Raw genomic sequence first — 16,698 nt, forward strand, 5'->3', positions numbered from 1 at the left:
TTCAAAAAATGACAAATCAAACCTTTATCCTACGTTGTATCGAAAACATCCGCTACTTTAGGCTGTATCTTGACAATTGACTGACCCCATACACGACATGAAAAAGAATAATCTTCATCGCCAAGGTTCCCTATTTTATGTTTCAATCTTACCATCCATAACAACCTAAAGTGTGAACACCGCACACACTCCATCATTCATCATTTATATTCATCATTTTTAACAACTTAAATGTTCCCTTTATAAAAGTAGTTTGCAAAGTCCAGCTAGGTTTCAAAGTAACCTCTTCCAAACAACCCTTGACATCTAAAACGACAGTGGCCATGTTATTGTTCCTGCTCTAGTTAATGATTTACGAGTGCTATCGCCAGGTTTTTTTATCTCTCTGCTGTGTTATACGTTACTTATTGGGCTTCGCTCAAATTGTTGCTTGTTAAAAATATATTTTTCAGTTAGTGCGCAAAACAGGTTTGCCTTGGATCGGAATCCGAAGGAGCGTGATTGATGAGGGATAAAAGTTTAAATTCTATTTTATTCATTTTTGAGATCTGTAGAAGAATATTTATATATCAGGTGAGCATTTATAGCTTGAATATGACGAACTGACTCGAAGTACTGGTGCATACGAACTTTTGGGCAGATCTTTTTAGTTCTGGCGGAAGAATAGTCGGTTGTCCGAATTTCGTTTCATCCGAAACGATAAGTTAGTCGAAACACTATGGTTTTTCAGAAGAATTCACATTTCGACGCGTGGCATGACAAAGCGATAATTCGTTAATGATGCTGCTGCAACGCTTGGGAACCATTGCAATGCAATATCATAGTAATGTGGGAAAATTCTGATTCACCTGCGAGTATCCTTGTTCTTCTTTAAGAGTCAGCAGCTCCAAATAATCTCGAGACTACGGAAAACCTGAATAATTATTGTACACTGAAGGATCATGTTTCTTTAAAATTGTTCAATCCAGATCTGATGCAGCGGGTGCCGTCTTTCTGTCTCAGTGACTTTTAATCCTGTTTAAAAAATAACTGCTAAAATCGCACAAGTTTCTTGACTTTTGTTATAACCTAACATTTTAGCCAGACGTGTTAGATCTTCGTTCAAGTGTTAAATTTTGAAATGGAAAATATTCAGTCCATGTATTTAATTTTTGATCATTGTGCGTACCATTTCTTCACGTGTTCTTTTATATGGCCTAATACAAGGATGTTCTGAATTAGTTGGCGAGTTGTTTTTGTTTAAGTTTGATGTAACGGTTTGAAAAAGTTAAAAAATCACATTTCGACTTAAGAATGTGATGAAATTTTGCCGTTCTCTCGACACCATTGATAGGTAGGCAATTCTCGCCATATTAGATACAGACATCGTGACCAATTGAATTATTTTGCACCTAGTACGTTCCTACGTTTCTCGTCTTCAGATTGAGAAGTTTAATGGGGTTTCATCCTCACTCACCTTACGAGTCCCGTTATGTAGTTTTAATTTGTTTTACCCACAACCTCATTGCGATATTCTTGAAAGTTTCCATTTGGGATAGACCAAGGACTAAGATAGGCGAATGTTATTGTTGCAGTGTTTAAATATTGTGTGTTCAGATGAAACACTCGTTTCAAGTGGTTTAGTCTGCCAAAAGCAGGTCGGTCAAATTGCAAAAAAAATGGTTTTGTGCCATGGTAGTCTTTAGTACTGCTAGTCAGATACCTCTATTTATGGATTTCAAGTCGATTATTTCGGACCATCCCTCGATTTTATCTGAAGAATGTGGAAATTGAATTCCGATATCACGTTCATGGCATAACTATTATTCAACTGGTCATTAACTCGTGCATGGCAGAAGTACGTGCTGAACCTCTCTATCTGGAATATATCTTTGTTTTCGCAAATCTACAAAACAGAGTCAATCCGAGAAAACTTTGATAAATTCATTTCATCAAACACTTGAACCTTCAGAAGGGTATATTTGCTTCATAAACTTTCGACTGGGTTTTTAAGGAAGTCATATGATTTGTCACAGTTGCTCAATTCGGGTGTTGGCTAGGCGTGCTAAAAGGTTTGTCCTCTCTAAGCCCGAGCAATCTTCCGTACCACTGCTTCCCAATTATGCAAGACTGCATTCACTGTCTAACAGCGTTTATAAGAAAATTAACAACGAAAAAATTAAATTGGGTTTTGTGGGTTGGAATGGACTGGAGAAAAGAAATCGTACAATCTAACTATGATTATAAAATCAATACAAGGAAAGTTTGTTGTTTTCATTTTCTGTACGGCAAAGTTTTATAAACTTATTCTTCTTCGAACCCGGAAATGCACGTCGCTTCTCCCAACAGACTAACTATTAAGAATCTTCCTTCCGATGGGCATCAGTGACTCGAGGGAAGAGACCCTCAGTTGAAAAAGTGTTGAAATGTGGTGAAGAACGGAATGCGTGGCTAACCCGGGACTCCATTCATTTGGCCTTCTTATTCAAAAATCGTATTGTCCGTTCAACGAACTTTCGAATCTATAACCGTCACAAACGTCTGAGGTTATCAGCGCGATTCTCCCCCTTTCTTATCGGAAAAACGGTTCGCTCTGACATTGAACTTAACGACTGAAACAATCCTGCCGTTAGAATCGAGCCCGTTTTCTTATCTGATTAGAAGCAGTTCTTTTAAACCGATCTTTCTCCTTTTGGTGAATGTTATACCAGCAGTATGTGGGGAAGTGTTAGAATGGTTAAGGATTCCGAGCTATCAGACGGTACCTATCATATTCCGACTAGTCTAATTATTGATTTCAACCTGAAATCTTTTTGGGTGATAGATCGTTCAGATATTCCACAAACTCTTTAATTCAATATACCAGTGGTTCATGAACTTATGCGGTCCGAGTACCCTCTTTTGAAAAACTGTTTTGAGCTCAACCCCACCCAAACATAGTACGGTTCTTGAGACTTACGTCCTAATTCTAAAATGAAGTAATGAAGTACCAGTTTCAACAAATACCTATTAAGAAAATTCGATCGCTGGTTATACGTATAAGTAAATAACCAGTTGTTCTTAAACCTATGCAGCCCATGGTCTTACCTTAATATATATTTTTCAGCGGAACTTTAAACATTTACTGTAATTCCCCAACTAGTTTAATTATTGATTTTAACTTGGTTATAACTTAGTTTAACGTACTTACTTTTTGGGTGGTAGATTTTTCAGACATCCCACAAACTCTTTAAATCCATAATACCGGTGGTTCTTAAACTTATGCTGCCTGGAGACCTTCTTTTGAACAGCTTTATTTGATCACAACCCTACCCAACAGTAATGTTCTTCAAACTTATTTTCTAACTAAATAATCCGATAGGTACTACGCTTCAATAAATATTTGTTTCGCTGGTTATTTAAATGAATAATCTTTCTCGTGCCTAGATGGACATTTTAATCTTGGTGTCTTTCTTGTTGATTGCCTCTCTGGTGTTTCAAAACTATTTACTATACATTATTGAAATATTTACTATTCACAGGTTCGTTTCAATGAGATATTGTTCAGCAGGTATTAGTTAAAAGACATTTCAACAATTGACGAAATTTAAACCCGGTGGTATTATTTCCATATATCCAAAATTTATCTCAGTGTATTAAAACCTAAGTGTTCAATTAATAAAACGGTGCATTTGTTATTTCATTCGTTTATTATTAATTAATCTAAGTTATATATTCTGTTTCTAAGAGGTTTTATATAAATCTGTTATAATCGCTATCTTATTTCAAAAATACCATTTAGCCTGCTTGAGACTTATTTTTGCCCAATAATCTGTAGATGTTACATTTCAATAAATATTTGTAAAAATTCACTAGTTTTCGTGGTCCGCTTGACCAATTAATATCTTTCAATTATTTAAGGTTTGTAGTTAAGGTAAAAAAATAAGATCGTGGGTTCGAATCCCGCTCGTGACACTGACTTTTTTATCTCAACTAAAAACCTTAAATAATTGAAAGATTGGTAAAAATGTATCGCTGGTTATTTAAACAATTAGCCTTGCCCATGGAGGCCCTGGAGTTGGAAGTTTTTATTACCATAAAAATGTAATAACATCTTTTGCTTTGTCTTCTGTGTAATTGTGCTATTCTTGCGTGTCGTGTTGAGAGTGCCAGTGAGATTTTGCAGTTTTATGTGTTTATACGACACGCAAGAATGGCACAATTACACAGAAGACAAACACTTTGAGTGAGTAGAAATACTTTGATTGAATATAACAAATATATTTTGCATTTTATAAATTCACTTTTCCACATCCTAAATGTATTTGTTAAATGTAAACAATGTTTGTAAATCCCAGGCCCTGAAGATGATCTCAACAAAGAGCGAAACGTTGGCACGATTAAGAAAATGTTTTTCTGAAACCTACATCACACCAGACCGCATCTCACGATTTCTGAATAATTATCGATTAACGGTCACTAATCACCACACATTTTTATTTCACTGGAATATTCTATAAAATCGTTTTGTTGGAAAAGGCAACTCTGACCAGTTGAATTTTGGACTCTCAAATTCAATTCCAAATAAAGGAAGTAAGCGGTTTTGGACGGATACCGTAAAAGCAATTTTTTTTATTAACCCGCTTCAATATATAACAACAAATTATGTCCAGGCTCTCCCCTCCATGCTGGAGGCAGGAAAGCGAGAACGGATAGTTCAGTCTAGCCTAGGCATTGGAAGAAAAGCAATAAGAAAAAAATCCAGCTGAAAGCCAGTCAAATCAGATTTGTATCCACTTTGATTTTTATTAGTATAAATTATTTCTGTTGTGTGGCCCATTTTCATTTATGGTTTTTTGTTTGGTATTTTCAATTTTTGTTATCAAGGTTGATTATTTTAATATTTTGCCCTTCAGGCCCATATTATTCCATAGTATCTAATCATTCTTATATTGTTAATTTGTAAGCAAAGGTTCATGTTTTGTTGTTTTATATTTTTTTATATAACGTTTTTGATTCATAAGGAAATACATTTTTGTTTTAAAAGAAACAAAATAGAGGTGTACCTCTGCAATTGTATTCGTATTTTATTTCAAATCAAAATTCCTTTGATTTTAAGGCAGATCACCGGCCTCAAGGGGGTTAATCAAACCTTTAAAGACGGAATAAATAAATTTCCATTCCTTAAAGGACCCACCAATAAATAGGAGATTTTTTAAAATATTTATTGCTTATATAAAATTACCTGTAAACGACTGTTCACCCTAGAATTTTATTTTCGTTAAACGTATGGAGGCATATTAGATAAATAGTATAATAGAGCCAAAGAAATAAGAAGTACGAACTAGCGGTCATATTTTGTTATTTTTAACAGTTTGTTATTAAAATTACTGTGTGAATTGCAAGAAGTAAAATGGGAAAATCGGTTTTCCTTCCACGAAGGATAATTGATAACAGCTTAGATCTAACATTGCCTTCATAGATATTAATAGAGTAAAATTTGTGTTTATAAATTAAGCTGACAATTTGGATTTTCCTGTACCAGCAACTGTAGGACTTTGGTCCCAAGTTGCATTTGCCTTGTTTTGAAAATCAATAGGGACATGCCACGTGGCAGTTCCCCATTCCTTTGGTCATTGCTGCACCCTACGCCCTAATACCCTTATCCCCTGAATTTTTTCCCTCTTTTTAAATAGTTCCTTTAGTACAGTTTCATTAGACCGAATCGAAACGAGTTTAACGAAGCCAATTACAGTTGACCGAGTTAATAGGGGATATGTCGAATTCTATGTTTACCCGGGCGTTATGCCCATGAATTTTCCCAGTCGAAGGCCCGTTATGGTGATTTCAAGCATTGAGGACTGTAATAAACGGATTTTCTCTAAATCTCAATTCAATTTTCGGCCATGATTATATCGATTTTTGTTTATTAATGCATTTTCTCGCTTAATAATCTCTAAATAGTAATATTTTTATTATTTTTACAATCCTACATCACAATTTGAATCAAACATTAAATTAGCACCTAGACACTAAAAATCTTTCATTTCCGAACAGTACTTAGTTTTTGTCATTTAGTCGCTTCCGATCATTTTGGTCCGTCAGTCGTGTTTCGGCTTCATTCCATCTCCAGTGATTCCTTTCCTTTATTTTGTTTTTGATTTATTCTCGAGTGGTTGATGTTTTATTTTTCTATTATTCGTAAGTCAGGCATCCTTTGTGCGTGACTTCAGGCCTTGAATTTACCAAGTCGCACTCTACACCTAGTTATGAACGGAATCCAACACAACGGTTATGTGTAATCATGGAAGCCTTTGTACGAGCCAAGTCACGTAGTTTTAATACAAAAGGCGCGCTTCCAACTGGAAGCCGTTAAGTTCTCAATATTCCTTTGACGTGTAAATCTGATCTTTGCGTTTTCTTTGCAGCACCGATCGAAGACCTTGCGAAACATTTGGTGCAGCTCGCTAAAATATCGAGCGAAGATAACATCTCAGTGGTGGTGGTCTTCCTAACCGATCCCAATAGGTAAGTTTTAAATATAACAAATAAATGAATAAAACATTTAAAAAGGGTCTTACAAAATGTATGTACTTACAAATTACGATGGATTTAAATGATCATGAACGTGGATTTAAATGAGTGTATGAAAAAAATGACCGTTTTATAAAGAACACGATTTTCTAGGACGATAAATTTTTCCATTCCTTTGCGTTTTCAATAATTAATACTCTTTTGTAGAGGAGATGGTTGTTGGTGCGCGAGTTGATGAACACGTGATCTTTTTAAAAAGATTGAACACTCACTCCACCAATCATCATATCTACGTGTTAAACTATTCTATTAATACCTGAACGTGTAGATGAACCCAGTAAGTGACCTAGTGCCAGTTCTACTATGCGTACTATTGTAAAAGACTTGATTTCTAAATTCGACTGGCTCAAAAAAGCAGTATAAAAAGAAATACAGGAGCTGATGCAGCTCGTGAAATTATTACACCTGAGAGGGAAAGGATTCTTGACTGACACAACGCACCACATTGATTAACTGTTGGGAGAGCTAAGGGTGACCATCAATAGTCATGTTGAGGTTCTACGCAATCACTATGTCGAATCTTGTCACGAATACTTGCCAGTTATAAACTTGAGTCAATCGTCATTCATGTGGATGATGGAAAAAACAGCGGTCTGGTCATCATGAATTTATGGCAAGGGATATAAACTTACGAAAATTTTTTACCTTGTGATATCCTATTTTTGACGAAAGGATTGTCCGTGTGATGTAAAGTGGATTTACTGAGGAAATCCTAATATCCATGGAGAAGGTAGCATGGTTAAAAAAAATCGTCTATGAAGGAGTTATTCTATTATTGTGTATTCACTTCGTTCCTGAGATATGATCTATGAATTCTGAACTCAACGAACAGTTAAATAGTATTTACATGAAATTATGCTCTTTGGTTAGCTATTGTATAAAGGGGTTTTCTATATGATGCTTTGCCTTATATTTCCTGTCGGTTCAAAGAAAATTTAGACTACTCTCCCACCATATAGTACAGATCTCGCTCCATCGTAGGTATTACTGGTTTCGTTCTTAATTGTTCAGAGGGAATAAACTAATAATTGGCCTAAGTCAAAATTCCTGTGCACGATAGGATCACGTTGATTTGCCAGTGGCTAGGCCACACCAGGCTAGCACATGGGCATGGAAAGACCACGCAGATTGTGAACGTTGCAGTATGTTCGGGAGTGTTTGTGATGAACTATGCTGTGCTCTCAAACTAGTATTATTTAGTTTTATACATATTTCAGTATAATAGGGAAATCACTGGCGTAAAATCAAAACCCTGATTGTGTGAATTTTATCTATTTGCGGATAAGTGTGTACGTATATGGTCTGTAGATGAATATCGAGTACCCCACAAACCTGTCGGACCAATTAGGTTAGTAAATAAGTGATTTTTATTATTTAAGAATGTATTTGTTGGCGGCGTGAATGAAGAGATGACGTCAAGGCGAAGTACAGAATTATAGTGAAGCTGTATGAGTGGGGTCTCAGCAGTACATACATATATGGAGAAATCGATTCCCGCCAAACTTAGATTAAGTTTTCGCTTTAACAGTATGAAGTGTATTTAATTGAATTGGTTAAATGTTAAAGATAAGTGTAATTTTTCGTATTTGCCACGCTAGCTGGTCTGGGTTCGAATCGGCACAGCCCATTGAATTTTAATTGGTAATAATATGTAAAAGGTAGTGGAAAGTTGTTTGACTCCTCGTCCGCGACACCCAACCGGCAGTTGGACGTTAAGCCCTCCTGTATGACATGAATTACTTTAATACAATAAAGTAATAAAAATATTAATTTTTGATGAAAAATGGTCATCTAGTTTTTACACCCTGTTAAAGAAAAATAATAATATTTTGGGTTTAAGCAGTTCTCGACATTTATAGGACAAATAAGGAAATAGTAACAAAAGAATAAAAAAGAAATATTTAAGGGAGTATTAGTAGATTTTTATAGATTTAGGTGGTTCTAGTAGACCAATAAACAGAATATAATTAAGTTCAACATTGTATTCCGGGACCTCATCTATATTTTTTCCTCAGCCTGTCGGGTCTGGTCTCTTTGCCTTCTGCTGCGAAGAAACGAAAGACATGCCCAGTTAGAACAAGAAGATTGGTAAAGCATGTCGAGAAGCGTCGGTAAATGTTTTTTCCTTTTTTAATTTTAAAACCATACCCGCCCAATATCCATCGTAAGGAGTTTGATCAATACTGATCAGTAAGTGCTATTGCGACTGACGTTTTGCTTTAACTTAGATGATATTTGTGTTTATTACAGTTGTTTCATTATTTTTTCAAGTCGTGAGGAGCGGTTAAGAATGAGGTAGTATGTAAAAACCCTATTTTCATTGTTTTTGACGACGTTCCGACCTTTATTCGGGTCATCTTGGTTTGGCGTCACAAGACTTTCACACCACATGAAAATCGCCATACTTTATGCGCTGATGATGACCCGAATAAAGGTCGAAACATCGGTAAAAACAAATGGAAAAGGTGTTTTTCTAAACTGCAGGACTTCAAAAAATTATGTGATGTTACTCTTTAAATATTGCCCAGCTTCACCAATTTTGAATATTTTAGTATATTTTGTTTTTTACGTTATGGTCCAAAATGGGCAGTTTAGGTAAATATTTAAAATTAAGTGACTAAATTTATTCTTGGAGGTGAAAATAATTTTTAAGGAAAAAGCTTCAACAAGGCATGTAGAAAAACTGCAATGTGAAATCTTTTAAAAGTTGGAAATCCTGCGATTTGTTTACGCATTTCAGTTGGAAAATGTCGTACAAATTGAAAACTCCCTCGGATAATCAATCTTTCTTCTCGACAAAAATAAAAAATCTGCCCTTGAATTGGCAAGAGCGTCGGAGCAAATCACAATAAGATGAAAGATTAATTTGAAACGTGATTACATCCGGCACAGTCTCCCAGTCTGATCCTGCAAGTTTTAAAACAGTCTTAATTCGACTGCAAAACACAATTGACCTGTCCGATCGAGTGTTGAAATTTGTTGAAATTACGCAAAAACGAGGTTGGAAATTTTTCTTTTTGTAGAAATTTCGCAGAGGTGTATATAAATTTCACGAGAAATCCTCTTTTTATTAAAGGATCACCAAAAGACAAAGGCGTTTCATCCACTTTTTAATGTGTCTATTAAAATAAAAAGGGTTAGAAGGGGTGAAACTCTTCCGAAAGTTAATGGTGTGTTACATGAAGGCTTAAAACAGAAGCATTTGATTGCTGTTTAATATTTATGTATTGAACATAGCCTTGAAAAGCGGAGAACAGTTGTGGCTAATGCGTTATCTTCAAAACAAACAGAAAGAACGCCTTTTAAGGATTTATGCGATAAGATTTTCTATATTCAGAGAAATAAAATACTGTGCTTCACGATCATTGCAGAAATTGGATTTGTTTCAATAGGTATGTCTGAGCTCTCTGGAATTTATAACAAAATTTTCGAAGACTTCAGGGATAGCAAAGGGTCGGTTCAAATTTCACGTAAACTGAAAAAGGAAGTCAGAAGGAATCAAACGGGCAGGTAATTGTTTAGTAAAAGGAAATAGCTTTTCCGCAGTTAGTTTCGAGCCAATTATTGCAATGATCTTTTTAATTATTGTACAAACAATTAAAAAAAAAAAATGGAGTCGGCATTGAGTCGCGTGTATGACGAGTATCTATTGTTTCAACGTTATGCAATACCGTGAATCAGATTTGTCTTTTTTATTCTTTATTTCTTTTTCTTCCTTTCTAATCTCATTCTGTTTTCCAAGGTGTGAAAAAGGGATGGACGACGTGAAAATTTCCGTTCGTTGGCCCCACGACCACGTTAACCAGCACAACGGGAGCGAAGCGACACATTTCACCGAGCAGGACATGGGTCCGGAGACGGACGTCGATGCCGCGGACGACATGATGGTCCCTCCGATCGTCAGGGCCAAAGCTCTTGTCGACCAAGCGAACACGATGGAATGTAAGTAATTCCATTGTATATGTTTGAAAGTTAATAAAAACTTTGGAAAATGTTACTGTTTTCTACGTATAAAGCTTAGTCCACGCTAGGATCAAAGTTGAGCGTCTTTGTTGGGAACAGTACCGATTCAATGTTACGCGGGTGTTTCTCTCTCATTGTTATTATTAATGAAAAATAGAAATAAAAAAAGATTGGTGGGCAAGTAACAAAAGATACATGCCACGATCTTGTGGGCACTTAAGGCTAAAAGATGGTATGGTACTTTTTAAAAATACACCTATAAATTTTGAAAAGCTTTTGCAAATGGTTGCGCCGAAAGTGTTTAAAGAAAACAAAAAAATTTAGAAATTCAATTTCCCCTAGTCCTGAAACTCGTAACCACACTCCTGCTGCCCCCGGAACATGCGTCTACACTTGCAATGTCGCGCAACATTGTACCACTGAATCCGGTTCCGATGGGACTCAAAGTCTTTTAACAAATAGACCCGGAGTACACCCCAGATACAAGGGGATGTGTTGCGGGGCTGGATCTCAACAGTCGTGATTCAAAGGAGATTCAGCCACGCAACAATGAAGCGCAACTTCGAATCTAAGTGTGGGCTAAGTTTAAGTATAACAAATCGGAACCATCTTTGTTTTCTTTCTGTTCTTAACACGAAGCATGTTTGAATAGTAGATATGGACATTCAATATTTGTTCTTTTTTTATATGTGTACTATAAACATTATACTAAACGTTTGCATAATCTCTGAAGAGAAACGATTTGCTATCATCCAACGAACGTCATCGAAATTTTCAGATCCTTATCAGATACATTCTATTGTGCACATACCTAATCGTGTTAACTTCAGTATAGCCCAATCGGATTTCTCCCTGGGAACCTTTTCCAGATCCCAACGTGTGACAATTTGTGTATACAGACTGTGTGTTTTAATAGGGCGCGATTCAAGAAAACAAACACGCGTCCCTTCTACGTTTCAAACACCGTGTCTCGAGCTGCACCGTAAAGAACGTGTTTTAAAAGCAATCCTGGATAGGGGTTGTTTCAGGCGTTGGTGGAAAAGAAACTTTTTTTCCTCGCCCTAAAGTGATACACGATGTTCTTTGTGTTTCTCTGTAAGTTAACCGTTCTTTCACACGCTTTATAGGCCGTCGATAAAATATCATCAAACAAAAAGTAACTTATCTTTCACGGGATAAACAAAGAAAATTAGCCAAAAATTCAGCCCTTTTAACAGGAATTCGTACAGTACTTGGAATTGATATCCAAACGAATTGGTAAGCATTATTTATAGTGATTTTTTTATAACATGTCACCATATAAAACGCTTACGTATTCTACCAAAAGTTTTATTTACGTAACATTTATTTAATTTAAGCTTTAGGTCAAACGATTATTCGGAAATCGTGAGATGTGGACTGGTGTAATGTTGGTTTCAGAAAAATATTTTCTTTATCGTGCCAACGTTTCGATCTTTATTGAGATCATCTTCAGGGCCTGGGATTTACAAACATTGTTTAAATTTAACAAATACATGTAGGATGTGGAAAAAAGTGAATTTATACAATGCAAAAAAAAATATATTTTTTATATTCATTCAAAGTATTTCTACTCACTCAAAGTGTTTGATACTACTCTGCGAGTGAGTAGAAATACTTCGATTGAACATAACAAATAAATTTTTTTTTGCATTTATAAATTCACTTGTTTCCACATCCTACATGTATTTGTTAAATGTAAACAATGTTTGTAAATCCCAGGCCCCGAAGATGATCTCAATAAAGATCGAAACGTTGGCACGATAAAGAAAATGTTTTTCTGAAACCTACATCACACCAGACCGCATCTCACGATTTCCGAATAATCATCGACTAACGGTCACTAATCACCACAAACATTTGAAATTTTTTTTAAAGCAAATATCTTAAAACAGACGATGTTGAATAATGTAGATTACAAAAAAAAGTTAGGCCTTCGATAAAATGGCATCAAACGGAAAGAAACTTACCTTTCACTGGATAAACAAAGAAAATTGGCCAAAAATTCAGCCCTTTTAACAGGAATTCGTAAGTGCTTGGAATTGATATCCAAACGAATTAGTAACCATTGTTTATAATGACTTTTTATGATATGTCACCATATAAATCGCTTATATATTCTAATAAAAGTTTTATTTTCATAATATTTATTTAAGCATTAGGTCAAACATTTGACCATATTTTAAAGCAAATATTTTAAAACAGACGATCGTTGGATATAATAGAGTGAAAAGTTAGCAAGCACAAGACGATTGTGACAAAGAAATCGCTTATGCAAACAAAGTTTTTCCTTCTTTTCTTCTTCTTACTCTTTTTGTATATCCATCTTTTAGTTGTTCAATATAAAAATAATGTATGGATGAAGTTTAGAGATTGCTTTGATTTTTAATAGTATTATATTATGTTTTTTATTATATGTAATATTAAAGTAGATGTAATAATGTAAAATTTTAACTCTTAATTAAGCAATATTTGAATTGATTTTTAGTGTTTTTTAATTTATTTAATGTTTGGAGTATTGTAGTAGTGTGTAATAAAGTGTGTGTTTCTTATTAAATTATCTAACGGTTTAAGTAACTTATGATGATAAGATGCAAGTTATGCTCAAATTTTAACTCATATCGTGTAGAACTTATGTTACCAAAATAACTCCTTTCAAAACTTTTCTAACGAAACTTAACATTTTCTTGTGATTGTACGTCTGTATTTCGTGTGTCGTTAGTGTAATTATAAAGAATTGACGAAACATTGATTAGATGACTTAATGGCATGTGGTTGTGAGTCTAACAGTAGCGGGGTGTTTATGAATGGGGTCTTAGAGGTGTCACAATCAGTTGTTCGATTTCTGCTGATTGATGGCGAAAAGAAAAAAACAAATTAGATAAATTCTGTCGTTATTGGGATTCAGCTTGGATTCCGAAGCAGAAGCTCGGAGCGTCCGAACAAAATTGGCTCAAGTCACTCCCGTGGTCCTACGCCGAGGTGGTGAAAAACTCCCCTCCTAAAAAGGAAGCCGTTCAAAATGATAGCAATGATGTCGCCAAGGCTGCACTGGACAAGGAAGTGACCGAACCCTTGGACCAGCCGAAAGAGGAATTGGAAAAGACCGACGAGAAGACGGATGAAAAACCTGAAATCGAAAATAAGGAGGGAAAGAAAAAAGGTAAAAATTGAACATGTTTGAAAATTATCTGTACAATGCGAAAATCACCTCCTTCGACCCCATGACACTTCAGTATACCTCAAGCCCATGCCCTTTTTAGGAACATAGTTTTGCAACGAATTAAAATAATTATTTTAAAAATCTCATTATTCCCTTTTCTTAAGTTTTATCTGTATACTTAGAAATATATTTCCACTCTACTAAAGCGCCAATTGTATTCTATCCCTGCTAGGATTTTCTCTGTTAAACAGATGGTTTTGAAACATTTTTCTGAACGGTTAACCTTACTGAAAACAGAAAATAAACTTTGTGCTATTGTGCCGATTTTGAAGTCTGATAACATCCTCGCGGCAAGGATATATCCAGAAAAATCTACAGATTATTGAGATTGCAAAATGTAAGTGATATTGCATTTTTGAGCCCTCCCCGTTTTTTTGTTTTTTTTTTTACGATGGCATTAAATCATGGACTGTATTACAAGTAAGGAGGGAACTAATGAACCAGTACAAGGGAAATAAGTCTCCTCACCCCCGCAAATCCGCTTGCATGAAGGGGAGGATAACTGGGAACCGGATGGCTTTCCGTACCTGATTTTTCTCGTGCCTTCCGTGTCAGATAAGCTGAAGTAGCCTTTACTCTCCTGGGGAATATTGCCCAATAATATTGGGCAGAACCATTCCCTCCCTGTAGGATTTGAAATATGTCACATTTTTTGACTAATTTCAGCCAAATTAGTAGTTTAAAAACTACTTTTTAAATCAATACTTTCAAGAAAATTGTCATTTTTGTCCCTTGGTAATAATTATTTTTATCCAACTTTACCTCTAGGGATCGTGAAATTGCATTTTATTTTTAAACATCACCCAGCAAGTCATCCTTCCAGCCGAGTGGTAGAAAAAAAGCAGACTTATAATAAATTCACTTCACTACTACCCCCGGGGTTTGTAACTTAAGCAACTCACTTATTTTATTTTTTATTAACAATATTTTTATATCTCCAGACACTACTTAACTTCCATGTATTTCATATTTTTTATGTACATTAAGCCGTAAAATCTGTTCTTCTTTTTATAATGGAGAAAATATCTTGCTATTTGAATTTAAAATAAACTTTCTTAAATAAACATCAGTTAGATCGAAAAAAGTGGAAAAAGCCATATTTTCCCTTCCCCCTTGTCCGTGCTCAGGAGTTCTACAAGTTTCACCCTCGCCACCACCACAATCCTAGGGGATTATAGTATTAAAATGAAGAGGGATAATAAATTTACCTGTATATAATCGTACTGTCTATCTTTTTCAGATGTAATTTAGTTTAATTATGCTCTGTTAGTCTTGGTTTTTCCATTAAAGCCTCTTAGGGAAGTTTGTATCATTAACCACGATAAAACGTAAATCTGGTCTTATAAGTTCAACTTCTAGTCTAAGATTATGGCAAACTTCATTTTAATGGTTCTAAACAAAGAGGGCGCAACCTCGCCTTTGTCCAAACTTATCTGTGATAGTATTTGAATAATAAATACAATGAATAAACGAACCATTAGTCTTCTGTTGTCATAATATAATGCTTCTACCAAAACTGTACCCGTGCAACACATGATTTTGCTGCCTCTTCTGAAAGCTTTGCATAACAAGCCGCTCGTTATGTTAATTCGCGGATCTACAATGCAAATCGTCCGGGGACATATTCGGCAAAAACGTTGAAAACAAAGGTAGTCCCGATTATTTGCACAACTCGAACACCTACTGATGAAAAAGATTCTTTTCCTCGTAAGACTGGCGTAACGAATGAAGTAACAGATTGTGTTTACATAGTAGTTTCGTTTTAAAAAAAAATGCATTTTTTCTCATTTTACTTATAAAATAATTACACATTAAGTGAAACTTCAGGGAAAGAAATATCCAAGTGACAAATTTGTCATTCGAGAATATCTGAATGTAATGTGACATTATATGTGCCCTGAAAAACGCCTAAAAGCATCGCATTGTACAATTACAAATTATACACTACACTTATACATTACACACACTACATTTATACATTATAAATAATACATTATTACAAATTGTATGTTTTAGACTTGTTGTTAACCATTGTTGGTGGGTTTGTGATGAGTTTTATTTAATTATGCTAAAGATTTTCTTTTGTTGTTCTTACACTTTTGTAATCATGCTATTTCTAAATTAAGTAAAGTTTTAATTGAAAAAATTGTATGTTTTAGACTTGTTGTTAACCATTGTTGGTGGGTTTGTCATGAATTTGAATTAATTATGCTAAAAATTTTCTTTTATTGTTCTTACACTTTGTAATCAGCCTATTTCTAAATTACGTAATTTTACTTGAAAAAAGTGTATTTTAGGACTTGTTAGACATAGTTGGTGGTTTATCATGATTTTTATTTAATTATGCTAAAGATTTTCTTTTATTGTTCTTACACTTGAACAAATATTTGTTCAATCAATTATTTCAGCTCCAATTCCATTATTGCTCACTTTTTAATGTATAATTTTTCATTAGATATTCTTTTAAGGTTGTTTTTTTATTAGTATACACTTTATATATGACACTAAGGCCCCGTTGCACCAGTCACGGTTCAAGCCGGGTTCACTGGAACGTCGTTCACAATTTGAACGAAGTTCAGAGACGTTCGTTGGTTTGTTTGTTTGGACCGTTGGACGGGATTGTACCAACGATCCTTTCAAGAGAAAATTAAATAACAAGCAAGGTCGGCTTATGTTGTTGGGACGTCCGACCCGGCTGTCTACTGTACGGTCTGCCTCAGCGAGAAGCCTTTTAAAATAAATCGCCTTTTATATCAACCGGCTAACTGGTACAAACAAAAAACGGTATTTTCAATAGCAATAATTGGCTTAAGATGCTTTTACTGTAAAAATGTTAAGTTTGGATAAATGGTTGTTGAGAAATTCAGCGAAATGAATCATGGTGAATGCCCTGTGAATAATCATGATCGAGTTCGCCGCTTGAGCTCTCTAATGTCGTTCAT

General features: G+C 35.0%; 1 protein-coding gene across 4 annotated transcripts in view; it reads left to right on the forward strand.

The window, feature by feature from the left end:
- LOC106661306 (microtubule-associated protein futsch-like) overlaps positions 1–16,698 on the forward strand; it is a 119,289-nt gene that overhangs the window by 83,954 nt on the left and 18,637 nt on the right. For 2 of the 4 annotated variants that reach the window (XM_014384597.2, XM_014384598.2), the window contains exons 8-11: positions 6,387–6,486; positions 8,568–8,663; positions 10,295–10,494; positions 13,442–13,696. In XM_014384597.2, coding sequence (XP_014240083.1) covers positions 6,387–6,486; positions 8,568–8,663; positions 10,295–10,494; positions 13,442–13,696 — 651 coding nt within the window. The remainder of the gene's footprint in view (positions 1–6,386; positions 6,487–8,567; positions 8,664–10,294; positions 10,495–13,441; positions 13,697–16,698) is intronic. The other 2 variants (XM_014384600.2, XM_014384599.2) reach the window with 2 other exon arrangements.

The sequence above is a fragment of the Cimex lectularius genome, unplaced genomic scaffold (assembly GCF_000648675.2).
Source record: "Cimex lectularius strain Harlan isolate CLEC.00 unplaced genomic scaffold, Clec_2.1 scaffold17, whole genome shotgun sequence".
Classification (NCBI taxonomy): domain Eukaryota; kingdom Metazoa; phylum Arthropoda; class Insecta; order Hemiptera; family Cimicidae; genus Cimex; species Cimex lectularius.